The sequence below is a fragment of the Miniopterus natalensis genome, chromosome 19, assembly GCF_054644295.1.
Source record: "Miniopterus natalensis isolate mMinNat1 chromosome 19, mMinNat1.hap1, whole genome shotgun sequence".
Taxonomy (NCBI): Eukaryota; Metazoa; Chordata; class Mammalia; order Chiroptera; family Miniopteridae; genus Miniopterus; species Miniopterus natalensis.
In genome coordinates this window covers 36,687,201-36,714,754 of record NC_142099.1, presented here as the reverse complement: position 1 = coordinate 36,714,754, position 27,554 = coordinate 36,687,201, and the positions used below count along the sequence as shown (strand labels likewise).

The window sequence follows — 27,554 nt, the reverse complement described above, 5'->3', positions numbered from 1 at the left end:
CTGCCAAGCCCCAGGAGAGGGTGAGCACAGGAGCACTGACTAGACAGCCAGCCTTCCATGTGCACCAACAGACGGCGCCAGCCCAGCAGGACCTCGCTTAGGTGCAAGTTGTGGTCTTTCATGTTTACCGGTTTGCCTTTTGAGTCACTTGCTCATGACAAGGTCTTGACTCAGACTTGACTAGAGAAAACCCACACCCGGCTAGATGAAAGGGAAACAAAACCGATGTCACCACGCAGCGTCTGAGCAGGCACGACAGGGACCGTAACAAGGAAAGAGGGACAGCATCCCTCCTACCCAGCCTGAAGGATGGCCCCTTCGAAAGGCGGCCCAGCCAGATTCTGAAATAGGCACGTTAAGCCGCACCTTAAGGAATTTGATGATGTCTGGACCTGGGCAGTGAATGCAGATGTTAAGCCCTCCAGAGAGAGGCAGGTTACTCACAAGTCCAGTTCTTTGGGGATGCCCTTGACGTTCAGGTCCAGGCAGACCTTGTTGCGGATGTCGCTGGGCTGCACGGCGCCGAGGGTGACGTAGGTGGTGTTCCTGTTCTTTATGATGGCGCTGGCAGCCGCACAGGGCGGCTCGGTGAATGGGGACAGGGACATGATGATGAAGATAGGGATGGTCTGGATAAGCTTCTCCAGAAAGGCCCAGGAGGCCGAATCGATAAACTGGGACTCATCAATGATGAAAATAACTCTTTCCTGTTTCACCGTCTGGACAAGGTACAGAAACACAGAGGAAAGCGCTGCAGGACTTGGGGCTTTTGTCCATGCGTGGGTATGTGTGTGTACCCATTGGTTGTGTGGGGTGAGTTAAATATTTTTTTCCCAATAAAGGTGAATTAATTTAGATTCCACTAACTTGGAATTTGTGGCAATTTGGACAGAGCTGGCTGGAATGGACTCTTAATTGGGCAAATCTTTGTGCAAAGATAATGCACATTTGTAGGGGAGGTAGGATTGTGGCCACGTAAAAGCACCCATTCCATAAAATAACAGATGTTTACTACACGTCATCTTAATCTATTGGCAGATGAAGGCCTCCCGGGGATATCAACTTGACATGTATTAGACCAGTGCACACCCAGCACACACCACATGAGGGCTGGGCACTCAAGGAGGCGGAGCCAGCCCCACCCCCTGGCACCTGCTGCTGTTCCAGCTGGAACTCGAGTCTGTCACACCGAAAACAGATCACGTGTCTCTCTTCTGTGCAGGCTGCCTTTCCCTACCTGGTCTGAATTATTGATTGGCTCACTAGCGTGATCGGGCACCTGTGACAGTCAGGTACGGTCTAGGTGCCAGGGCACTGTGTCCTTACACATTAGAGTCAGCCCTTGCCCAGCAGGCCTTCATTCCTGCCATGGCGGGTGTGTAAGGGACAAACCTGCCCCCACACTCACCGCTGGCTCAGCCTCTCCCATTCCCTCTGAGGACAGATCGGGTTAACTATTCTTTCCCCTGCTTTAGTAAACAAAAGCAGCAAAGGCTACTGTAACACTGCAATCTCACAGGACAGTCACTACCTAGTAACCTGCCTTGTCACATATACTACTAAGTTTACTCTGACAGCCCCATTCTGTTTCCAGAAATTCAGCTCTTCATTGACCCTGAGAACATTTTAATTAATGGTGTTGTCAGTATTATTTGTGAACCCAGGGGAGGAGAATAGGAACAAAAAAAGCATGAATTCGATAGTCTATCACTGGCCCCAGTTCTTCATATTTAAACAAGATCAGTGAATTGGATTCTCTAATGTGAGTGGAAGCCACATGGACACTGTACCCATGCTGTGCCCAGCACTGCATGTGCTCTTCGCATAAACTGATTGAGTCCTCAGAACGCTCAGGGAAGCTGGTGCTACTGACTCTCCTTATTGAGAAAAGTTAGGCACAGACAGGTTAGGTGACCTGCCATGGTCACACAGAGAGTAAACAACACAAAGAGCGTCGTCACAGCCTGTAGTGAAAGCACAGCTTTAGTGGTGGCTTCCAAACTAAACTGTGCATTAGAATCAATTGAGAAGTTTTACAACAAAAGCACAGAGCTAAACAGATTCCTACGCTCAACCCAAGCCCTTCTGGATCTTTAGGGGTAGGACTCATAGGTCCATATTCTCTAAGAAGCTTGCTGGATCCTTGTGATGCGAATGGTCCAAAGCCTTGCGTTCAGAAACTACGCAGCTTGCCTCGCTTATTTCCTGACGGAGAAGGGGGACACTGTGTTATACACATGGTACAAGCCACGTGTGTTATATGCCAGAGATCGGTTATTACGTGGCACAAATATGAGTGAGAGACTCCCTGTCCTTAGGAGCTCAAAACCGCAGTGGGGTTAAATATAATCAGAAATGTGTTCAATGTATTACAGAAGCAGGTAGAAGAGGGGTTGTCCTGCCTAGTGACTTGGGGCGTTCTCACCAAAGAGGCGACGCTGAAGAACAAATAGCATTTCTCCGGGTTAAAAAATAATCTTGTGGCTTTTATCTCATTCGCAATGGGAGTTACTGTGAGAGTGTGAGGCGTAGGGTGGTGCGATTTGCGTGCGCACTCAGGCGGTTATAAGAACACGACTTGGAGTGAAGGGGTGCGAGGCCTGGGGTGGGCCGGGGAGCTATGACGACCGCCCCGGAGGAGACGGAGCCCGAGGACAGCAGCAGGAGCGCGAGGGTCCGGAGACCGCCCAGGGAGAACAGGAGGGGCAGCGGAGGGGATGTGTGGGTGGGGGGTGGGGAGGAAGGCAGCAGACAGGAAGGGGGGAACGGCATGAAGGAATCTGCCGGGCGACGCCAGGCCCGATCGGACAAGGGCAGGCCCCGGGGAGGAAGCCCCCCGACACAGCGAAGTGAGCGGGAGCTACTGCATCTCTGCGGAGCCCACGGTTCTTGGACACGTGGTTCTGGCGCCTATAGGAGAGGTGGGCACTAGAATATAGATTTGGTGGCCATCACGCACAGAGCGCACTAGCATTGGCCGGGTGTTTAATTGAAGCCTTACCACCCTGTGAGCTGGGTACCATTGTTTCCCCGTTTTATAGACGATAAAACGAAAGCATAGGCAGGCGAAGTCACTCGCTCAAGGTTCCCCGGTAGCAGGTGACAGGCCTTAGGCTCCACCTTGGCCGTCTGACTGGAAAGCCTATGTGCACAGCCACCGAGATGTGCTGCATCCCGCACGGCCGGGAAACAGGGCGGTTTCCAGGAGAGGCCGCCCTCGCAGGAGTAAAGTTAAGGGACTCCGTTCAAGTTTAGCTACATTCTGAAAAGCCTCTGAGCTCGAGCTTTGGAAGGATGGGAGAGACTGAAACACTAGGAAACAAGCTTCCCCACGATTCAGAGCTCCCTGCCCCTCAGGCCTCCTGGCTCTGTGCTGAGATGCCCGGTTTTCCTCCCCCCATTACTTGACCCACAGACGTTCTTACTTTCTCCAAGATCTTCATAAACAATGCTTCCAACTGCTTTTGCTTTTTCAAGGCGCTCATCCTGGAAACCTCTCGTGAAGTAGGGAACTGTGCAAGAATAAGGAGAACATTGAGCATGGGAACAGAGCAAAGGGACCTTCTAGCTGTGTGACTTTGGGCAAGTCACTTTACTGCTCTGTGCCTTAAAATCCTCATGTGTTAGATAATCCATGATGTCCCTCCTAGCTTTAAGACCCTATGTCATTGACTCTAGTAGAACAGCACATGCTCTGTCTTTGCTCTGGCAGTCACCTATGGGAGCAGAGGGGCTGCTAGGATTGTACAGCTATGACAGAAAGGTGGGGAAAAATGAACCAGAAGGTGGCGTTTGGATTTTCTTGAGCATATATTTCTAGACACCTCCGGTATGTCTCAGGAAGGGGAATGCTCATGCAGGGAAGATTGGGAGCCATTTCCTCACCACACAGATTCTCCAGGCAAGAAAAGAAAAAGATCACACAAGCCAAAGAGCTGCTAAATCACAAAGCATCAGGGAGAAGTTGCTACGCCCGCCCCGTCACTATTTCTTGTAGTAGTCTAACACTAGTAGTTACCTGGACATGGAAAATGTCATTAAAGATACTGTAGAATTTCTCATCCAACAGTGTCTTGACGTTATTTTGAATGTTGGTCTGTCGTTCTTTGTAGTGTTTACAAGCATCCAGACCTAAGACGTTGGCCATGAGTATCTGGATGGTATAAAAATCTTGAGTGAAGCTGATCTTAGTCAAGGCAATAGCAATAGTCCTGTTTATAAGAAAGTCAAGAATCAGAAAAGAGATTTTAAATATATTTTATGAAAATAATAAAGGTTGCCCGGCCAGTGTGCCTCCGCGGTTGAGCGTTGACCTAGGATCCGGGAGATCGCGGCTCGATTCCCGTCAGGGCACAGGCCCGGTTGTGGGCTCCATCCCCAGTTGGGGGCGTGCGGGAGGCAGCCGATCAATGACTCATCACTGATGTTTCTCTCTCTCGTTCTCTCTTCCTCTCTCTAAAATCAATAAAGATATATAAAAGAAAAGAGAAGAAAAAAGAAAAGGAGAATAATAAAGGTTGAAGGAAAGCTCTGACGCTGCATGTTCAGCTGTCCCAGCAGAAACGCCCCCAGCGATCGGGACGCCTCCTTCACCCCGCTTCGGAGACACTCCTTGCTCCACGGCGTTCCTAAGCCCTGGAAGTTCACCTGGCTGCCACTTCTCCAGCCCCGCCACCTCCGCCGTGGTGCAGGCCCCACACTCTGCCCGCCTACCGAATGCCGTGCCTCCAGCCCCGCCTGGCGTCGCGGCACTGAATGCACTGTATTCACAGAGGCCCTGGGCCTAGATAGATGCACATCTTCTCTCTCAGTCACAGTTTTTCAGTGGCTCCCATCCTCTAAAGGTGTAAGTCTGGACTCCTCTATGTGACGTACGAGACTCTCCAAGGCCTCATTGTCGTTTCTTGCCACTCTCTGCCCAGCAGCCTACCCTCCACCTACAACAGACAGCACAGCCAGAGCCGTTCACTCTCCCCAGGCTGCTGCTTTGCTGTCTCCCCAGCCTGGACTATCACCAGGTCCCACAGTGCCTGCCAACCCCTCCTTTCCTGCTCATCTGCACACCTCAGTTCAGGTGCAGTCTCTGACTCTTCCCTGATGTCCCAAGGTTGGGTTACACATGCCTCTCTCCCCTTCCACCACACTCTGTGACATTCCTCTGTCACTGTCCTCTCCAAATTCCATTCCTATTGTCATCTCTCTTCTGTGAGAACTCCTCCAGGGCAGGGATCAGATCTCCATCTTCGAAGCACTGGCACTTGTTATGGGTTGACTCACGCCTCGCAAATTCATATTCTGTAGTCTTAATCCCCAGTACCCTGGAATGTGACCTTGTTTGAGAACAGCGTTATTATAGATGTAATGAAGTTAAGATGAGGTCAAGCTGGAGTAGGGTGGGCCCCTAATCCGATATGGCTGTGTCTTTATCAGAGGGGAAATTTGACGCGGACAGGTTGAATATCATGCAAAGATGAAGGCAGAGGTTGGAGTGATGTTTCGATAAGCCAAGCAACAGAAATAATTGCACCAGAAGCCAGGGGAGAGGTACAGGCAGGTTGTCCCTCACAGCTCTCAGAAGGAACCAACCCTGCCAACACCTTGCTCTCAGACTCTGGCTTCCGGTAATCAGAGATGATAAATTTCTGCTGATGAAGCCACCCAGTTTGTAACAAACTATTTGTTATAGCAGCTCTAGCATATGGATACAGCACTTAACAGTTCCTGGAACATAGTAGTAATTCAGTAAGTGATGGAATGAATGAATGTCTTCTGGCGTTATGAATTATCTCCTTAACAATGTTAAAGATATTCTAAAACTGGCCTCTCTCAGGTCTGACATTAAAAAAGAGTAGAAATGGCCCTCGCCACTGTGGTTCAGTGGTTGGAGCACTGGCCTGCGCACTGGAGGGTCTCAGGCTCAGTTCCCGGTCAAGGGCGAGCACCTGGGTTGTAGGTGTGACCCCTGTCCCCGGTCGGACACATGCAGGAGACAACCCATTAATGTGTCTGTCACATCGATGTTTCTCTCCCTCTCCCCGCTCTCTCCCTGTCCCCTACCCTTCCACTTTCTCTAAAATCAATGGCAAATAATATCCTCACCCCTTGGGTGAGGATTATAAAAAAAGAGTAGAAATACAGCTAAAAATAATATCAGGCTAATAAGCATTTTCCCCATAAAGATTTCGGGTTAGGGGTGGAAGCCTGCGAGGCATCAGAGTCAGCGTCAGCGTCAGCATCAGCTCCTTGTCGCCGTCATGTGGTTGATACCATGCTGACCACAGTGAGGGTGCTAGAAGGGTCGCCCCACAGAGGGCCCTCTCGACATTCACACTCTGAAAGCAAACAAGCAGCGTGCGGTAAGTACACCAGCTTTGCCTTCTAAAGGAAACGCAGAGCCTGCCATTGCCAATCCCGCTCAGACAGGGCTGAAGGGTGTGAACCAGTGGCTGTCAGCTGGCAGGATAAGTTGATATGCCCGTTCTGCACACCCAACTGAGTCTTGGTTTCCACCTCTTGCCAGCTGTTCTCAGCCTGTCTGCACACTGGGGTTGCTCAGGAAGCTTTAACATATTGATATCCACGCCCCACCTGGTATTAAATCAGGGTCTCCAGGGTCAGCCCAGCTTCTCATTGTCTTGGTTCGATATGTTTATCATTAATTATTTATTTAGCACAAGGGCGCATGGCACCCTGTAATGGATAGGCTGTGTGTAGTTTACATGAGGCAAATTATACAAAGGAGAGGAGCATTAAAATAGATGAAACTTTTAAGGACATCAAGATTCTCTGGTTGACAAGAAATAAATGGTCATTGCCAGACACTCACCTGTGGTTCTCACCTTGGGATAGGTACTCAATTTCCATGAGTATCTGGCTTTTTCCGTAGCCTGACAATCCTTCATACATGAGGACTCGGCTGCAGTTGGACATCAGAAATTCCCTCATAGTGCACCTGAAGTATTTCAGCTCCTTTTCTCGCCCTGTCATTTTCATTTTTAAAAAAGGGAGCAAACCCAGTCAACATAAAATAGTCTAGAGACATAAGAAAGCACATAGTGATATGACACTTAAGAAGACCTTTGGAATTTTCATGACATCGTTCATGGACTATCGTGAGGTCCTGTGCATGTTGAAATGTTTTAACATCTTTTTCTAGAGCTTTCCAGTTGTATGTAATTCCCAATATAATGTGCATTACATATGTGACTCTTATAATGTGCATTAGAATGTCCATTTACTTTTAGTGCAGAACAGTGAGGTTTGCGGGACCACACAGCCAGGAATGAAACCAGGGCTAGCTGACTCCAGTTCTCCTTTCCTTTCCTTTCCTTTCCTTTCCTTTCCTTTCCTTTCCTTTCCTTTCCTTTCCTTTCCTTTCCTTTCCTTTCCTTTCCTTTCCTTTCCTTTCCTTTCCTTTCCTTTCCTTTCCTTTCCTTTCCTTTCCTTTCCTTTCCTTTCCTTTCCTTTCCTTTCCTTTCCTTTCCTTTCCTTTCCTTTCCTTTCCTTTCCTTTCCTTTCCTTTCCTTTCCTTTCCTTTCCTTTCCTTTCCTTTCCTTTCCTTTCCTTTCCTTTCCTTTCCTTTCCTTTCCTTTCCTTTCCTTTCCTTTCCTTTCCTTTTTCTATAACACAGTGGAAGTCATCTATAGATCATTACACTAGCAAATACATTTATTATAGTTAGGGTTCCCATATTGAATAATTATGGATGGAATATTTCATTTCCAATATTTATTTCCAGTTCTGGAAAGAAACTTGCTCTCTGTGAATGAGAAATTATACTTATCTCAGGGTTACTAGAAGCATTATCAGTGATAAGAAAATTCAACTTCCTTTAAAAAACCATGTAGTGTTACTCCTATCATAAAAGCAACCTAAATTTTTAGTAAAAAGAAATTGTATTTTTTTATTATAGTAAATGTAAACATGCTCACTGGAGAATATGGAAAACATAGAAAAGGAAAACAATGAAAGTCAGCGTGGGCTGCAACCCCAGCACTATTATGTTGTATGTTTTTTAATGCATGTAGCTGGAGGCCCAGGTTAAAATCTGAAAGTTGGCACAATGTTTGAAGCCTGGATGGGAAGGGACAGGCAGGATTGAAATTTCAAGGGAGTGAGCAAATTCTGTCAAAAGAGCTGAAGACTCATTTGGGGCCAAACCTCCCTTTCTGGCCAGCTCCCTGCGGAAGGCCCGGCCTTGCTCTTGATTAACAGAAGCCGTGTATGATATATGATGCATCGTTTCAGTGATGTGCATTTTCAAAATGGCCTAAGAAAAGGAGGGTGTCACGGTCTGTGGAGGAAGGGAGAGGTCAAGCACGTGGGGTGCCCCGACACTGCTCTTTTTCTGTTTGGTGGCCTGGATGTGGAGCATAGGTTCACTGGTGATAATTCATGAAGGCTGCAGCCTTATCATTGGCGTCCTGTTCTGTATGTTGTGTTAGAGTTCAACAGAGGGGTTTAAAAATCAAGGCCCACTACCTACCCAGCAAAGGGTAAGCCTCACTTCTGTTGCAGATGAGGTAGGCCATACCAAACATGCTGAAGAGAAGAAAAGAGAGGTTAGAGTCAAAGCCGGGCGCTGCGGAGAGCTCGGGGCTGGCTCTCGGGTCCCAGGGAGCCTCCCTTCCAGCCTCCAGCAGGAGTCTCCCCCACTCACGGGCTGCAGGTACCGAGAGGAGATGGGAGGCGCTTTTACCTGGTAAGAGAGAGTCCAAACGACTTACGTAGCTGCCTTCTCCTCAGCGCCTGGGACATTGTTCAGTAAGTGCTGGTTGACTCTGCATCGGCAGAACTGACCCCTTTCCAGGGAACCAGGCACCCAATATGGGACCCAATCAACTAGGATGTGGCATATTGTCCCCCATCCTGGGAAGAGTCCACCAAGTGCTCAAACCATCCCTGCTCACCTTTGTGGAGCACATTCTATGTGCCCAGCACAGTTTCCAGTACCTTACACGTATCACTTTCTTTACTCCTGACCAAACCTAATTATGAAGATACTATTATTATGTCCATTTTACAAGTGAGGAAATTGAGACGCAGAGAGTTTATCTTGTCCAAGGTCCGGTGTCTGGTGGTGACTAGGCCAGGGTGCATATATGCCCAACCACTGCATATTACCTCTTATTTTTTTTAGTTTATCTTTATTGTTGAAAGTATTACAGATATCTCCCCCTTTTTTCCCCATTGGTCCCCTCCAACCCACATCCACCCCAGCCCAGGTCTTTACCACACTATTGTCTGTGTCCAGGGGTCATGCATATATGCATATAAGTTCTTTGATTAATCTCTCCCCACCGGCTCCCCCACCCCCACCTTCCTACTGAGATTCACCAGTCTGGTCTATGCTTCTATGTCTCTGGACCTGTTTTATTCATCAGTTTTTGTTTATTAGATTCCACATATGAGTGAGATCATATAAAACTGAATCAGGAAGAATCAGAAAACCTGAATAGGCTAATAACTGATGAAACTGAAGCAGTAGCAAAAAATACTCCCAGCAAACAAAAGCCCTGGTCTGGGCAGCCTCCTAGGAGAGCTTTCTAATTCTTTAGGTTGTAGGGTTACATAGTTCACTAAAAATTTTTCTTGCTTTTTGAGGTAGGCCTGCAGTGCTATGAACTTCCCTCTCAGGATTGCTTTCGCTGTGTCCCATAGATTTTGGGTTGTTGTGTGTTCATTTTCATTTGTTTCCAGGAAGTTTTTGATTTCTTTCTTGATCTTATTGGTAACCCATTCATTGTTTAATAACATGCTATTTAGCCTCCATGTGTTTGAATGTTTTTGAATGTTTTTACTGTAGTTGATTTCTAATTTCTTCTTGAACTTTTAGAAACTGGTTTTGTGTCCTAACATGTGGCCTATCTTTAAGAATGACCCACGTGCACTTGAGAGGAATGTATATTCTGCAGCTTTGGGGTGACATGTTCTGTAAATATCAATTAAACCCATCTGATCCAGTGTGCCATTTAGAGTCACTGTTTCTGTGCTATCTTTTTTGTCTGGAAGATCTATCCAGTGAAGTCAGTGGGTTGTTAAAGTCCACAACTATGACTGTATTGCTGTTGATCTCTCCTTAAAGTCCTTAAGGTTATTATTGTTAGGTCCTTATTTATTGGCATTTTAATTCGTTATGCCTATGTTTCTCTCTCTATTTCTTCTTATTATTACAGCAGTCCCCTTAACATTTGTTGCAATGCTGGTTTGGTGGTGATAAACTACTTTAGCCTTTTTTTTTTTTTTTGGTCTGGGAAGCTCTTTATTTCACCATCTATTTTGAATGATAGCCTTGCTGGATAGAGTAGTCTTGGCTTCAGGTCCTTGCTTTGCATTACCTTGAACATTTCATGTCATTCCCTTCTGGCCTGTAAAGTTTCTAATGAGAAGTCAACTGACAACCTTATGGGAGCTCCTTTGTAGGTAACAGATTGCTTTTCTTAGCTGCCTTTAAGATTCTCTCTTTGTGTTGAATTTTTGGCATCTTAATTATGATGTTTCTGGGTGTGGGCCTCTGGATTCTTCTTGCTTGGGACTCTCTGTGCCTTCTGAACTTGTGTGACTTTTTTCTTCACCATGTTAGGGGAGTTTTCTGCCATTATTCCTTCAAACACATTCTCTAACCCTTGCTTACCTCTTCTGGCACTCCTGTGATGCAATATTGTTATGTTTCATGTTGTCCCACAGCTTCCTTAGACTGTCCTCCTGTTTTTTAATTGTTTTCTTCTTTTTGGGTCTCTGATTGAGTGATTTTTTCTACCCTGTCTTCTAATTCACTGATCCAATCTTCAGCTTCCTCTAATCTATTGTTTATTCCTTCCAATGTATTCTTTATTTCTGCTATGTCATTCTTCATTTCTGACTGGTCATTTTTCATAGTCTCCATATCTTTTTTCATGCTGTTGAACATCCTTACAATCAGTATTTTGAACTCTATATCTGATAGATTGCATATCTCCATTTCTTTTAGCTCTTTTTCTGGAGACCTCTCTTATTCTTTCATTTGGTGCTTGCTTTTTTGTCTCCCTATTTTGGCTGCCTGTTTGGGTTTGTTTCTATGTGTTAGGTAGGCCTGCTAGGACTCTCAGTCTTTTTGGAAGTTCTCTCGTGCAGACCAATGTCAGATGCTGTTTGTGATGGGCTTTGAGTCCCCTGTTTGGAGCTATAAACAACCCAAAGCTTGAGGTGCCCTTTGTTGGGGCTGGGTGCGTTTGGACAGGACCAAGATGCACACCAAAGTCTGCTTTTCTAAGGCCCAAGTCCAGAAGCAGATCAGGCAAAGACTCAAAGCACTCTGAGGTCTGCCTCTGCCTGCAGGCTAATTAATCTGATTCTCTTAATGAGCCTCAGGTTGTAGAAACTCCACTGGGTAGGGGGAGAGGTTTTCCAGAGGGGTGGGGCAATTGCTTCCCCCTCAGGCAAAAGCTGCTTGGAAGGTAAATGTCTGCCTGAGAAAGATGTCCTCTGCAGTATGGGGGAATGACTCGGCACAGGAATCCAGATGGGTGCCCTCTGATCTCATTCTCCAGAGCCCACAACCCTAGGTTCTCCTCACACAGCTCCAGTCCACTCTGCCCTCCCCCCGCCGGAGCCCAAGGTGAGTGGCTGCACACGAAACTTTGTGTGTTGGCCCTTTAAGAGGGTGCCTGCATTTCCAGCCACCTCTCCCTGGCAGACAGAAACCCAGCTGCTTTTCACAGTCAGATGTTTTGTGGGCACCTTTCTCAGTTCTGGTGCTCTGGGCTGGGAAGCCAAGCTTGGGATTTAGACCCCAGAGTCCTCAGTGGGAACCTCCACCCCCCACCCCGGCTGAGATCTCCCTCTGGACCTTCAGCTGCTGCCTGTGGGAGCCCAGCCGGCCCTCTCTCACCTCTGCACTTCCTACCAGTCTCTATGTGGTCTCCACTTTTCCTCCTTGGCTATGAGGGTGCTCCCCAGCTCATCTTCAGTTGCAGTTGATTATTCGGGATGGTTTTTCTATATTTTAATTGTAATTCCAGTTTGGTCCTGAGAGAGTGTCAGTGTAGCTTCCACTCAGTCTGCCGCCACCCTTAACCTCCTGCATATTGCCTCTTGAAGGAGCCCTTTTGGTGAAATTGCTCATTCCCGGGTCTGTACTGTCACACTGCCTGTCTTCTCCTGGCATAGCACGCAGCAAATCTCCCGTGTAACATACAGCTAACTTTGTATGTGTGGGTCTTCCCTGTTAGACTGAGCTTTCAGGGCGGGAACCGGGCCGTTCATATTTGTGTCTGTATTTCTACACTCTCTGTTTGCAGAGATGGTAGAGGAAAACCGCGAAGAGGGCAGGCTTTGGGATCAGGCAGGCTGGGTTTGTGGCAGGTTGACCTCTACTTGTGTCTGTGCCCTTTGCTAGGTAACTTGTAGCTGCCCTCCTGCTCTGGGCTCGGCCGTGTGAATGCTTCGGCCAATGAGATGCTAGTGCACACGACACTGAGGCTTGGAAAATGCTTGTGCCTTGGGCTTGCTCTCTCCTGCTCTTCTGATTTGGCCTGGACGACATGCCTGATGGAGGATGAGACACCTAGAGCCAAATCATCCCGTTTATGCCAATCAAACGCCCAGCTACCCAACCTGGGGTCCTCCTGGGTCAGCCAACAATCTGCTGAACCCCAGGCATGTGCATGAGCTGAGGCTACATCAGTCGAATCAACCAAGATCAGTTGAAGCCACTTCTTTGCGAGGTAAGTAAGTGTTCACTATAACTACTGATCTTTCGTGGTTGCTAATGATGCAGCATTGTTATGGTATTCTGAGCCTTGTCTCCACTGCCTACTAGATTTATGACCATGGACAAGTCATTTAACATCTTTGAGTCTCAGTTTTTAAATTTATAAAATGGAGATAATAATAGTTTCCACCTGATATGGTTGTACTAAGGATACATTATAGCCCTGGCTGGCGTGGCTAAGTGGGTAGAGCATCGGCCCACGCACTGAAGGGTCATAGGTTCCATTCCTGGTCAAGGGTACATACCTGGGTTACAGGTTCAATCCCTGGCCCCAGTTGGGGTACATGCAGGAGGCAACCAATTGATGTGTCTCTCTCACATCAATCTCTCTCTCTCTCTGCCTCCCTCCCACTCTCTCTAAAAAATCAATGGAAAAAATATCCTCAGGTGAGGATTAACAAAAAAAAAAAAGAATGCATTATATATTTTGAGATAAAGTGCCTAATATTTAATAAGGGCTCACAAAAAATTATTACTATTCATTCACTTATTCAAACAGCGTTTTATTGATGGTCTACACATGCCAAGTACAGTGCTGAGCCCTGGGGATACACAAGTGAGCGAAAAAGACTCCTTGGACCTACTGCAGCCCCAATTCTGTTCCCTGGTCCCTAAGGCCTGGATTCCAGCTGGCTGATTAATACAAAGAGTAATACACATGCACTTCCCGTGCGAGTCATTCATTCATCATCACTGCTGAGTGCCTGCTGAGCGCCAAGCGCCGGGGATACAAGAATGAACAGCAATAATCAGAGAGCTCGAAAGGCAGCAGGCAGGCAGTTGTGATGAGTGTGATGAGGGCTCTCAGAGAAGCATGGGCTGTAGAGTTGGTTACGTGAGGAGGAAAGAGCTGCTCTGGCTGAGCTGCCACGGGGTATTCCAGAGCCAGCCCCACAGAGGAACAAACCCTGAGCTGCATATCAAAGACTGACTGGTTTTCCCAGTGGACGAGGGATGGGGTGGGTGATGGGGAGGACAATCTACTTAGACACCCAGGAGGAGGTGAGGTTGGAAAGGCAGGTGGTTACCTTGTATGTCATTGCAAGGAACTGAAACACCATCATGAAAATGACTGGAAGCCATTGAGGGCTTTTAAGCCCCAAAGTGACAGCCCTGCATCTAAGCTGGGCTTTGAGGGAATCTATGTCAGTAGAGGCCTAGAGGAAGAACAGTATCTTATACTCTATTAGCCCTGCCAATGCCGGTGCAAAGTTGGTATGATAAGTAATACATATTTAATGGTCGGTCCACCTTGGTTCACTGAGATACGTAAAGGTGGGGTTCCCCGTTCTGTCTGCACAACCTTTGAAGAATCACCCTCGGAGTCTCAGAACCAGGGTAGACGGGTCTTCCACCATATCAGTAGGATGGAGAAAGACGAAGGATTTTGAAATCTGGGCCTTCGTCCAAGGAAGGAATAAATTTCAGTTTCATAAATTGGATTCAAACCTGAAATGGGTGACTGTTTTGCTGTCATAATTCTCCCCCTTCTTTACTACAGATTACTGCAAAGTCCGCCCCTGCACTCACACTTTCTCGTTAAGGCCCAAACACTGATAGACTGGTCCAGAATCTGCAACACCTTTCATGGCTTTCTTCGGAAGCTCTTTGAAAAAGTAGGCCGGTAGGTTGCTGCCGTTGTAGGTGACGGAGTCGCAGGTCACGATTCCAGGGTAGTACATCATCATCCGGGCAGCTATGTTCACTTTCTGGCCAATGACTGCAACACCAAAGAGAAGGTGAAGAGCAGAGAGAAGCTGCCAAGGAACTGAGTGTAATCTGAGAGACCCTGTCCCAGGTGGCGCTTTAACCCTTTACTCCCTTTGCCTCTGGTGAATGACAGCAAACTCACCTTCAACTACCCATAGTCCTCCAATGGCTATTAAAAATATGCAGACAGTGAGCTCAGTTAGCCACTAGCAACGTTTCGGCCTCAGTGGGAGGCATGGGGACAATCTGCTCGGAGACAGAAGGGCCTGTGTGTGGAGGAGTTCTGTGTGTGGGCTCACCATAGGCCTGCGGGGTCTCAGGCGAGGTGTGGCTGGTCTTTGGCTACTAGATGGACAAGTACAAGCTCAGGCCTGGGACACTGACCTCCAAAGGAGGCACAAATTTACGTTCTTAAATTCTTCTGTTCGTATGTTTCTGGGCATGAACTTTTACATTTCATTTCACTTTAGAAATGAATCACCTTCATTTGGTGATTCGTTAAGGGTGAGAAGTAGGATGGATTTAGGGGCTACTTTAAGGGGTAATGCACTGTAGTGCACAGACTCTGAACCTCAGCTCTACCTCCAACTGGTATGTTACCAAATGACTTTAACTCTTCCATGCCTCAGTATCCTAATCTGTAAAATGGGGATAATAGTACCTATCTCAGAGGGTAGTTTATGAAGATTAATAAGTTAACACACATACATCACTTTGAACAGAGCCTGACTGCTAATAAGCCCTCAAGTAATAATGCTACTAATTAGGCATTTGAGGCTGCACTGTAACACAAACTTAAATTCTTCTGATCAAGGTATTCCTTTTTAAAAAACTGTTTATTACGGAGAAATTTGGCCATACAATAAGACATAGTCTCATGAATCTTCATGTACCCATCACCCAGTCCCAAAGCCAGCATCCCACTGCCAACCCTGCCCCAGCCTCACTCCCAGCCACTCTCCACCCTGTAGTATTTTGAAGGAACTCTCAGAAATTGCATCATTTCCAACATAACTATTTCAGTATTTTAGACGTCTTGTTTCTGAGCATCTGAAACCCTACTTGGACTGAGAGGGAAATAACATCAAGAGCCGTGAAATCTTGAGATAACCCCTACTTACTATTCTCTTTTGAGATTAAGATTATTTATCAGTAATGCCATGTCATAATTTTTAAGAAGCAGTCCTCATCTCTTCCAGGCACTAAGAAGAGTAACTGTGGAATGTCAGCAGGAAATTATTTAGAAAGACCCCTCCCTCCAGGAGCTCACAGCTCCCCCTGCTCTCTCCCCACTACCTACGCCTTCCGCACAGCCCCAGAACGCACGCTGTGCGGCACCCAGCTGCCAGGGGCAAAGCCACGCAGCTTGGCTCCGTCTGGGAGCCGGCAAGCTGGCTGAGGGCAGGGCCCATGTCTCCATTCTTTTTGTCCTTCCTCCCGCAAAGCCCGGCGGCAAGGCACAGTGACAGCGAGGCGGCGCTAAGCTAGCTCAGCACACCTGTGTACTCATGTCTCACAGAGTGTCCGACGATCCCACAGAAGACAGTCCCGCTGGCCACGCCGATGGAGACGGTGCTGGCGCCGGGGAGAAGAGGGTTGGGGGAAAGAGATAAAGACAGTGAGCGGACAGAAAGCGAGAGGGGACTAGGTGATGAATGGGGTGGGATGGGCGGGAAAGGATTTTCAATCAATTACTCTCTCCCCTGTGGACGTAATTCAGGGCAATTGTATGTGGCCTGGCGGTGTGAAGACTTCGGGGCCCAGAATTAGGTCCTTAGAAGTGGTAACTCAGCTCACTTTTCTGCTACTTTTGAGTATTCGTCTGAGTTACTTTTCTGGAAAATAAGTTATCATCACCCAGAGTGGGCTAGTTGTAAACAACCTAACTTTCCCTGTTATTGCTGGAAAGAGCAAGTCATGTAACTCAGACACGGTGTGTGGCATCAAATCTGATTTTGCTAATATATCCATCTGCATGTATAGATGACTAGGGGCTGAGGCGGTGGAAATATTTAGGGCAGAGGGTGGTCTGTTGGAGTTGAAGGGAGAGGGCCACGAGTCAGAGTCCCTGGGGTGCTTAGGCTGGGGAAGCCTGAGGGCACTGGGCTCAGGGACAGCCAGATCTGGGGAGAGTAAACCTCACCTTAACAGCTTTGCTTGAGGCTAGGTCATTCTATACATTTCTAAGCCAAGGACTCATTTTATCTCCCAGTTATTAATCAACTCAGGGCTCCAACTTGGTGTTGGGAGTTTGACCTCTACCAAGAAGCAAGACAGAAGTAGAGAAAGACACCCAGTCGGATTCTCCTGAAAACCTGGCACAGGTTGGCTTTGGAGGGGTGTCCTTTTTCTACCTTGTCTTTACCATCCCGTCCCACAGAGGCAGGGCTGGGCTTTGCCCACTCTACTGATGTGTTAGGTGAAGAAAGAATGCAGGTGGATGGGCATCCAGTCAAGAACAGCCCTCGCCTGCTTTCCTGACCCTTGCCCTGTCTCCCGTATCCCACAGAAGGGTTGGGGACCAGCGGATGGGACCAGGGTGGACACTCACTGGATTTTCTGGACCTGACAGCAGAAGTCGAATATATCCACAGCACTTTCCAAGGCATGAGTGACCTCATCAGGTGCCTTTTCCCCGGGGAAACCAAAGACACAGAGGAAGGAGCAGCCCTGTGAGGGAGAGTCAGTAAACACAGCTGGAGGGCTGGGAGCTTACAAGTCAACCCGCTGGAGGCCCAGGGGAGGTGGGCAGCAATGTTCACTTTCTGAATCAGATTTCATCATGATTTCTCTCAGACCTATTTTATTTTTAGTAAACTTCGTATAACTTCTAGTACAGCATCTACAGTATGACTTGAGCCCAAGAAGGGTTGCTTTTGCTGTAGAGATAAGGGACTGTACTGAGCTACTTGTGGGCAGGCTCCCATCTCATCTCTCGGTGGCCAAGGTCATATGCTGCAAGTCTCATAAACAACACAGAGCAGCGGAGAGGCACCAGCTCCAGTCAGAATATCTGCGCAGAAACTTGGACAAGTCAACTACCTTCCATGAACTGCAGTTAGCAGTCTGAAAACAGATGTAACATTGACCTGCAGAGGTTGCTTCGGCTACTAAAACGATTATTGTCAAATATTTAAAACATTCATTGTAATGTTATATGTAAGTAATACATACAATTAACACACACTTTGTAAATTACTTTGGCATACATATATTTAATATAGTATATATAGTACACTACATACTACATACTTTTATATAGCATATATACTTTATAGTATACGTATATAGAAAGTGTCAAGTTAATGTTATATATGTAAGCAGGTCAGGGCTCTGACTCCAGGTCTGTGTAGGGACTAGAGGGTTCCGTTTGGGGACCCCAGGGGCCCGCCCTGCCCGGAAATCTCGCCTAGTGCTCAGCCAGGTGAGCCTGGGCTGCTCTGGCTGTGAGACTGGCCACTTGCCGAGCAGAGCAGTGCTACGAGTGCTCCACACATTTTTCAAAACTTGGAACAATCCCTTGAGGCAAATACTCTCTCCATTCCAATAATATCCCTACCACTAATCATGAACAATCCAGGGCTCAGAGAAGTCCAGGGATCGTTGGAGCCGCGCCTGCAAGCACTAGAGGCTGAGCTCGGGTTCTGCGCTGTCCCAGGAGCCGCGGGATGAACCTGGAGGCAGCCCTGGGGCGCGGCAGCTGGGGCCATAGCTGCCCCGAGCTCCCGCAGCGCCAGGCTCACCTTCCTCACGCAGGGTCGCTTCTTTCTGCCTGGCTGTGTGGCAGTGCGTGTGACTGGCTCCTCTCCGCTGCCCCACCGCTGACGGAACTGACCGGCTGGGAGTGCAGACATGGCAGGCGGGCATTACGTGCAACAGGCTTCTGGGCGTGCAAGTCACAGAACACCTGACCCCGAATCTCTGGGAGGGGCACTGTGCTGGGCTGGATGCACGTACAATGGGAGCTGGTCAAGCACAGACTGGGTCCCAGCCCACCGCTCACTAGCTGGATGACCGGGAGCCAAACCTAATCTTTCCTTGCCTCAGTGGCCTCACCTCTGCCTCAATAGCCTCATCTGTAAAATGGGGATAGTATAAGAGGACCTACCTCTCAGAATGGTCATGAGGATGAAATGAGCTCATAGAGGCAAAACGCTGAGAACATTGCCTGGCCGTGGTAATGCCATATCCACCACAGAAACCGCTGTATCCAGCGTAAATGAAGACGGATGCTTCCAGGTTAAACGTGTCTGTTCCCTTCCCCTCATCAATGTGCCCGGGCACCGGTGCTCACCTTAACTTGTCGGCAGCTTCCCACCCCTTAGTTCACACTTACCTTGTCAAACATGAAGACTTTATTGATTTGGCCTCGGAAGTCCCTCATGACAGCATTGATGTGCACAGAGGCGTCCTGGATGGCTGAGCCTATGATCTCGGCTTTCTCTTGATCCTTAAAGGCCAGGTTCACAAACACAATGGTCACTGGGCGGAGCTCAGACAAGTAACCCCGAAGCTGTTTGTCATCAATCTGCCGAGTAAGGAGACACTTTCCTTAGCACCTATCCTTGGCTGTGGATCCTTCCTCCCCACATCAGCACCAGAATGATCACTGGGTGGGAACTAGCCTGCTGAGATTCTCTGGGGAAGCTGTGAGGCCATTAGAATGTGTGAGGCACAGTCAAGCAGATGGAAATGAATTCACTAGCAAAATCTCTTGTAATGGGAACTCATGCATTTGCTAATTTTTGGAAAGCCACCACTCCCTTGTCCCCCCTGCTGCTCCCCTCACGCCAATATGAGCCACTCCCATAAGAGAGAACTACCATTCCTTCTGCTCTCTTGCAGTTTCAGGAGAAGAACAGCATACTATGGCCATAGCCTGTTTGGCTCGGTGGTGAGAGTGTCAGCCTGAGGACTGAAGGGTCCTGGGTTCATTTCTGGCCAAGGGCATGTACCTCAGTTGCAGGCCAGGTCTCCAGTCCCAGTCAGGAGGCGACCAGTCAATGTGTGTCTCTCTCTCTCCCCCTCCCCGGGGACTCTCTCTCTCTGAAAAGCAATGGAAAAAATATTCTCTGGTGAGAAATAAAAAACAACATACTATATGATTTGACCTTATATTTTCAGAGCCTGGTACCTTCCAGATCTCCAGGCTCCTAGCCCGACGTTCCACCTGCCACACCTTGCCTCCCTGCGGTGGCACCTCTCTCTCAGCTCCCCTCTCCTCACCAAGGACGTGTTCCCATGGTGTCCCTGCCTATCATCACCCTGGAATTGTGTTGATTAAGTGCACAGCAAACCAATGGAGTAAAGCCATTGCATTTTTTTCTCCCTCGAATAGCACAAAAGTGTGAAATTGTCCATGGACCATAGAGACACATCTTGCAGGTGAAAGAGGGAATTGTGCGTGGGGAGCCCTGCAGCCATGCTTCCTAACTGGCTGGGGTGGTCCTGCTTCCATGTAATTTTATTATTTTCCTAAACGACAATTTAATTATTTCTAACTAGCCAATGTGATGGTTTTTCAAATAAATTTATTATAGTTAATATTAAATACATGGATATTAATTATTAAATATTAAACTCTATTGAACAAATTGATTGAATGAGTAAACATTATTTTACCACACCATGTGTCGTGGGTTTTGGTTTGGAAAATGCAACCAAGTACCTCTAAGGCTCTCTGTGCTTCAGGGCCAGGGGCCGGCCTCGGGAAAGGGGGAAGGCTTGCCTTTTGCCTCCTTTCAGCCCCCTCGGGAACGAGGGAAGAAACAAAATGGAGTTGCCACAGCCAAGCTAGCAAAATGCCTTAAATTGGAATGGGCCGACACATGAGGAATAGACTCTATTTTACCTTAACTAGCCTGAGGACTTGAGCTTTCGGACCCTTCTGCTGTGCATAGAGGTCAGTCCACCTCTTATTTCAATGGAACAGATTACTAGCTACAGGATTTCTTGATCTTTCCAGCTGTCCAAGATACCTAACAATCCCCAAAACAATAAATTAAATGATGAAAGTACCTGCTTTGATATGCTTCCCATCACATACTTTTGTAAGGAAAACTCCAGGTCGGAGTCGGACTCCAGCATGCACGCAAGCCTCAGGAGGTCTAAGGGAGCAGAGGAGGGGCGGGCTCAGAAGGAGAGGCCTGGCTCTGCAGCGATGGAGAGGGGAGCCTCCCAGTCCCCATTCCCTTGGGCAGTGGTCATCACAGGTCAGTCAGGGGACTCTGGGATACCTAGTGGTTAAATAGGGCCAAGGGAAAGTTCTTAGAGGTTGTGAGTTTCCCAAGATTCAATTGCATGTAGCTCAAAGCCCTATTCTAATTATCATCACACTTTGGAACTTGGGGAGATTTTTACATCCCGACTTGAGCTAAAATTATTGCCGCAGGTGAAGGGAATGGACAGATGAGGGGATCATGACAACGGACAATGGTGAGAGTGAAGGAGATGAAAGGGTTGAACGAACAGCAGGAGTAAATTTCAGGAGACTGCACTCTCATCCCGGGTCTGATAGCAACTCACTGTGTGAGCGTAGACAAGTCGCCCACTGCCCTGGCTGCCACGTGAGCAAAGCGAAACTTAGAGGACGTTCTTTCCCTGCAGAAACAGTCTGTCCAGACAGCCAATCCCCAAATGCCAAGCCACCTCTGGGCCTTCTCACCCTAAACAAGGTCTAATACGTGGTCCCAGCCAATCAGACCTTCTTGATCTGTCTGTTCCTGTTCTTTATTCTCTACCCCAGTAAAGCTTCCTGACTTCGCCCCATTTTGCAGTTCTTTGGAAAGGAAACTGTCCATGCTATGTTAAATAAACTGTCCACTTTATGTTAAAGTTTGTTTGTGTCACCTAAATTATCTTCTTTAATCTCTTTTTAACATGTTAATGTTGGAAGTGCCTGTTGGACATCCAGTGGGGACGGCCCATAGGCAGCTGCTGTATCAGGACACAGGTCTGGGCTGGATTCTGGCAGGTCGGGCTGGGACGTGTGTGAAGCAAGCTCACAGGACCCTGAGAGGAGGGTGCCCTCAGATTTTGTGCCCCAGACTTCTGCTTTCCTCACCCTAGTGCCGGCCCTGCTGGGAGTCAGAGGGAGTCAAGCAGAGATGAATGTTCTCCAAGGTGAGCAGGGAAGACTAGCGGGTCAAGGACAGACCCTGGAATCGCCAACATTTAAGGATTAGAAGGACACTTAGCAAAGGGCACTGAGAACGGGGCCTTGAGGGGTAAAAGCAAAACTCGAGAAGAATATTCTTGAACGCAAAGAAAGAGGCGAAGACAGTGTCCAGAAAAAGAGTAATCTAAGGCCAGCCGCCTAGGATGAGGCCGGAGGAGAGGCCACTTAGACTGGCAAGTTGATGGTTGTTAGTGGCCTTGACAAAAATAGTTTCAGTAGATGGAAGGAGAAAGGGAAAAGAAGCTAGATGTCGCCCTGGCTGGTTTTGCTCCGTGGTTAGAGTGTCGGCCCGTGGACTGAAGGGTCCTGGGTTCGACTCCAGCTAAGAGCACGTGCCTGGTTTGCAGGCTCGACCCCAGCCCCAGCTGGGGTGCAGGCGGGAGGCAACCAATCGATGTGTCTCTCTCACACTGATGTTTCTCTCTCTCCCCCTCTTCCACTCTCTCTGAAAAGCAATAGGAAAAATATCCTCGGGTGAAGATTAAAATAAGAGAGAGAGAGAAGCTAGATGTCAGGAGCTCAAGATTGAAGAATAGGTGAGCACATGCCCCTTAGGTGCCTGCAAACAGTATCTTCTGGGTGAATAAATGAATGAGGGGCTGGAGAGAAGAGAGACATGGATGTGAAGTTAGTCTTGTGAGAAGTTTGGTGGAGAAGATTAGGAAAGGAGGGTTCGTAGATGGTTTCGTTTTTTCTTTCACTGTGAGGGAGATGTACATGTTTGGAAGATGGGGGAAGGGATGCATTGCCTGAGGAGAGGCAGGAACCCGAGGACGGGCAGGAAGTCCCCTTTGTGTGCTGCTCAGGACTGGGCGCTGCACTGAGGAAGCCAGCAGGGGGGATGGGGCCCTTGGTGTTGGTTAACAGCCTCCTGACCACTGGTCAAGGCAGAGGCTCTTGTCCATGGAGGGTACTTACTTTTGTGGTCACCAGTAGGATAATAATTCATGAAAGTCATACACTTTGCGAAAAATTCATCAAAGTTAAAAGAAGGGGGTAGTTTTAAGAAATTAACCTAAGTAAAAAAAAACAAAACACAGAAGTTTTGGTTATTCTGAGGTTTGGCTGGCTCCTTGAAGCTCATCTCTTAGCAGAAAGAGCAGCGCGTTGCTTTGGAACTTCCAGGACATGATAAACAGAGACAGGCACTTAAACAATGAAGTGCTTTCATTTGTACATAATTACATGAAGTGTCTCTCCAATTAGTATTAAGATCACAATCTTAAGAATATACACAAAGGGCATTCCAGAGGGCTAACGCATATACTTTTCTACTCTTAGAACTCTCTTCTCTTTTTTTTTTTTTGCCTTTCTTAATATTTTAATTCAAATAAAACCTGGCGAAACCATACACCACTTCTTTCTTATAAGTGGAAAGGGGCAAAGGGGCTGAAGCCCCAAAGGGCATTAGGAACATCACCAGTCATGATATTCATGCCGAGACCACAACCCCCATGGCAGGGTCAACAGAGAATGGCACAGCCTCGGTTCTGTGGTAGTCTTGCCCCAAAATGGACAGGCAAAACCAAACAGAGGGACATTCAACAATTAACTGATCCGCGCTCCTCGTAGGCGTCAAGGTCATAAAAGGCGAGGAAATGGTGAAGGGCTGTTGCTGCAGATTGCAGGGGACATAAGTTAAAAGAGTGACGAGATGCAGTGTGCGGTCGGGGGCAGAAGCTGGAACGCCCCACTGCGGGCATTGGTGGGAAAACTGGTGAAACCCGAACACGGCCTTTAATTAGTGGATAGCACTGCCCCGGTGCTAATTTTCTAGTTTTGACTCTCGCACTCTCGTTATGAAAGATGTTACCATTCGGGGAAGCTGGGTAAGGGATGTAAGGAAACTATTATTTTTGTACTTTTCTGTGAGTCTAAAATTAATTAAAAATTAAAACCATCTTGAAAGGTATAAGGAGTGGCTGCAGATGGGGAACGGGGCCTGTGAGCAGCCAACTGGAGGAGTGGGCGGATGGGTGCGAGGGCTGTGCCCAAGGCACGGTGGGGCGGCTCTCACCTTTGCCAGCATCTACGTGGATCCTCCGTTTTTTCTTCCTGTCACACAGTCCCTTTCCTGGGTCAGTCAGCACAGCTCTCCTCCCCTTTACACACTCGCAAAGCACAGCTCCTCTAAGAGGCCGTATGCCCAGGGCAGCTGTGCCTACAGTCGGTCTTCAGCGGGCCTTCCTACCAGGCAGGCCGCGGACCCGGCCAGCGCCCTCAGTGGGCCTGGCTGCCCCTGCTCGCCTCCAGCCCTCCCCTCGGGGGCCCTCGCCCTGAGCCAGCAGGGTGTGGGGTGGTGCAGGTGCCGGCCTTTGGCAGCCCTCAAAATGACAGCCCCCTGCTCCTGGGGACCGGCCAGCAGGCGCTTCCTCTTCCTAAGCAAGGGCACTAGCCCCCTGATGGCCGCCGCACCCAAATTCCACGCCCCTAGTTACGGCGGGGAGGCCTCGGCATCTCCCCTGGAACTCGGCAGAGGTGTCTCAGACCAAAGCCTCGGGGTCTACCCCAGACTGGCCCCCCGGGCCCCAGTGGCTTCTCCGACGGGGGCCCCTGGCCCAGGCTAGACCTTCTGCAGGTGACAGCATCCCACACACCTTCACTGCTCTCTGGTCTGGAATCCTCTCAATCTCAATCATGCTCCGGTCGCAGAGCTGCCAGCAGTTGGGTGACAGGATGACATCGTTCATGTGCGCCAGGTTCTGCGCCTGCCGCACGTCGTCCACCGTCTGGCCGATCACCAGGAAGTAGTTGCGGGTTTCGTCCCCGAAGACCAGCATGGTGATGTGGCCGGCGGCCAGCCCTGGCAGGGAGGCAGAGCAGGGTCTGCCGAGCAGCCGGGCTCTTGGGAGAATCAGAACCGCGGTGCGACGGCCTCTCCTGGGCCGGGCCTCCAAAGCCAGCCGCCAGCCCCTGGTTCGCCTGGTTCTAGGACACCGCCTGCTTAGACGCCCGTCTGTCTCCTTCCTCACAAGCTTACCTATCTTGACTCGGATATCCGGGCCGTCCGACTCCTGCGTCCCGAACAGTTCGTGGATCTCCAGGCTGCATTTCACTACCACCGTGATGATGTTCTTCAGTTGCTTCCGTTCCACCTTCCACAGGGCTAGGAGAGCGTCACCTGGAGGAGACAGACACGCCGGGGCTCTGGCCCTGCCCTGGGATCGGCCTGCTCGTCTGAAATCCGGACACAGGCATTCCTCACCCCAGCTCCTGGCACCGCTGCCTCGGAGACGCCGCCCATCTCGGGGAGCCCCGTACCTGCAAATTTTAAGATGTCTCCTCCAAAAATCAACACCTCTGAGGGGAAAAAAAGAAGCTAAATCAAACTCTAATTGTTTAAAGCTAATAAAAATAATTCATTCTTCATCCATGGAGCAGAAATTAGGTCAAGAAAACAGCAATTCAGAGAGCAGACTTGTGCCTAAGGTGTCATCTCAGACTAGACACTTAAACCCGTCTCGGTGTTTCCTCAACCGCAGAATGAGGACCTTGAACTAGATTGTCTACATGCTCTGTTTCTGCGAATGGGAGAAAACACAAAAGGAGGAGGTGGGATTTCCAGTGAGCTCTGAGGACACCTACCCTCCTCCTGTGATAACAGAAGGCTCCTTACTGACCAATACAAGTATTATGAGCTGGGGCTTGAGTGACCCTGAGCGAGTGGGTGCGTGGCAGGTCCCTAAGAACTGAGAATCAGAAAATTGGGAAACCACAATCATAGTCAACTCGGGTTTTGTTCATTACCAACTTGAGTTTTGTTTATTTAGGCTTTTTGACACAAATAGACTTTTTTCCCTCCTCCAATATCTGTTTCATCACAAATTTGTTGAATATTGTTGTGCTGAGTGGGATGCAAAAAAGAATTAGATATAGACTCTGCTCTTTAGGAGCATTACATTTTGTCTGGTGGTTGACACTGACGTACTCCTAGGGAGCTTAGAGCCTGATAAAAGACCAGACCCGGAGTCCACCTTAATAGAGCAAATCCTTTTCTTTCTTTTTTCTTTTTTTATTAATTCTCAGCAGAGGATATTTTTTCCTTTGATTTTTAGACAGTGGAAGGGGGGAGGGAGGGAGGGAGGGAAGCAGGGAGGGAGGGAGGGAGGGAGGGGGAGGGGGGAGGGAGGGGGAGGGGGGAGGGAAGGGGAGGGGGGGGAGGGAGGGAAACATCGACGTGAGAGAGACACATCGATTGGTTGCCTCCCACATGTGCCCCAACCGGGCGCAGGGATCAAACCTGCAACCCAGGTATGTGCCCTTGACCGAGAATCGAACCTGTGACTCTTTGGTGCTTGGGCCGACACTCTAACCACTGAACCACACTGGCCAGGGCAAACCTTTTCTTCATGAATAGTTCATATTATTAATGCCAGCAAGATGGTGGGCAGAGGTTGAAAAGGAGACCATGCTTTTTAGTCATTTCTACGTGCTTCAGAATCCATCATTAGGAGACAAATTACTGATGAGTTACTTATAAATCACTCGTCTACTCACAAGCATTCTGCTAATGATGACATTCGGGCTGTACCACTGCTAGCTTTTGGGGGCTATTGAATATTGCTGAGAGTGTCACTACTACAGTTCCTTTCAAAGTAGTCTCTAGGCCAGTCCTTGAACGAATGCAAAACATCCTTTCCCTCAAATACTCCGCATTAGTGAGGCTGGTTTGCATTCCTCGGCTTGTACTGCATTATATTTCGAAACGACTGGTTTCATACACATTTCCTGGGGAAGATTAGGGTGCTAAGCAATGGCAGTGTATTGGCTCCTAACCAACAAATGTGGAAAAACGGCGAACTGGACTGGTCTTGGCCAGGCCCCGGACACTCACTCTCCACTATCGCACTTATGTAGTGGTTGAGGATCTCCACCAGCTGCTCAGCCCCGCGGTCCATGTACATGGCTGTGCTGAACTTCTCAGTCATTGCAGTGAAACCTGCAACAGACAGGCAGGGTTTCCCCGGCTGCTTGGAGGAAGCAGCCAGGGGCAGGAGAAGGCGGCGCACTAGAGAGAGGGGCCCTCGCCTTCGCCCGCCAGGCTTCTTAACAGCCTTTGTCAGCTGTGCGGCCTCTGCCATCTGTTTATTATCTGCGGGGTCAGGGGAAAGTGCCGGGGTTCTCCTCCCCCCAAGTCTCTGCATGTGTACAGGAACGATTGCGGTTCCCTCAATAGGGCCTAGAACTGGCATCCATGGCAATGAAAGCACACAAAATTCGGCCACTTCGGAAGTGGTGGCCGGTTTACTGTTACGATGGAAACACCATCTGGAGAGACCGTTTGCCGAGGCCACCTTTCCCCGGGATGTGTGTGAAGCCTGGGGGCTGAGTCAATGAAATTGGGGCGGGGACACTGGAGCCTGAAGTTCCAGGTGTGGGACTTGGACATCTTAGAGGCTGCCCGTGACCGGACAGGCTTGGAAGGTGAAGATGTTTTCTCAGCACGAATATCTGCTGTAACCGCATGAAAAGCTGGCCAGTGGCACCCCTGCCCTGCCGCTGAGTTCTGCCTGCCATTCTGATGCCAGCCTGTCCTTAGTCCACACTGAGCAGCCCTTTCATGCTTGCCTGAAATATCAACAAACATCAAGACTCCGTCAAAATAATCCACGGAAGGCCGCTCCGGACAGAAGTCTCCATAGACAATGAGGTCTGGTAGGTGAGCTGCGATTCTGACGATGGCCCTGTCCTGTGTTTCTTCTTTTTGAGTATCCATGTTCTAGGCAAACTGCAGGCTTCTAGGGGCACCTCAGACAGTCCCCAAACAGAGCTTCTGGGAAAAGAAGCCAAGAATGGAGGAAATCTGACTTCCCTATTTCTGTTTCTCTCTCTGCTTGGTTCTAACCTGTGTGCTGCTTGTTTACGCAACTGGGTGGCACAGTGCCTGACTTGTTGAGTCACACTTCGAAAGGGCCA

The 27,554-nt window shown here is 48.7% G+C and overlaps 1 protein-coding gene across 1 annotated transcript in view; it reads right to left on the bottom strand.

Moving 5' to 3' along the window:
• ADCY10 (adenylate cyclase 10) overlaps nt 1-27,354 on the bottom strand; it is a 47,696-nt gene extending 20,342 nt beyond the window's left edge. The window contains exons 1-16 of the mRNA XM_016202361.2: nt 27,207-27,354; nt 26,473-26,577; nt 24,900-24,938; nt 24,619-24,759; nt 24,236-24,441; nt 22,557-22,653; nt 20,480-20,568; nt 18,798-18,989; nt 17,013-17,131; nt 15,960-16,036; nt 14,282-14,471; nt 8,486-8,541; nt 6,827-6,980; nt 4,019-4,211; nt 3,426-3,512; nt 445-719 (exon numbers count right to left, since the gene is read on the bottom strand). Coding sequence (XP_016057847.2) covers nt 445-719; nt 3,426-3,512; nt 4,019-4,211; nt 6,827-6,980; nt 8,486-8,541; nt 14,282-14,471; nt 15,960-16,036; nt 17,013-17,131; nt 18,798-18,989; nt 20,480-20,568; nt 22,557-22,653; nt 24,236-24,441; nt 24,619-24,759; nt 24,900-24,938; nt 26,473-26,577; nt 27,207-27,354 — 2,168 coding nt within the window. The remainder of the gene's footprint in view (nt 1-444; nt 720-3,425; nt 3,513-4,018; nt 4,212-6,826; nt 6,981-8,485; nt 8,542-14,281; nt 14,472-15,959; nt 16,037-17,012; nt 17,132-18,797; nt 18,990-20,479; nt 20,569-22,556; nt 22,654-24,235; nt 24,442-24,618; nt 24,760-24,899; nt 24,939-26,472; nt 26,578-27,206) is intronic.
• Nucleotides 27,355-27,554: the final 200 nt, after the last annotated feature.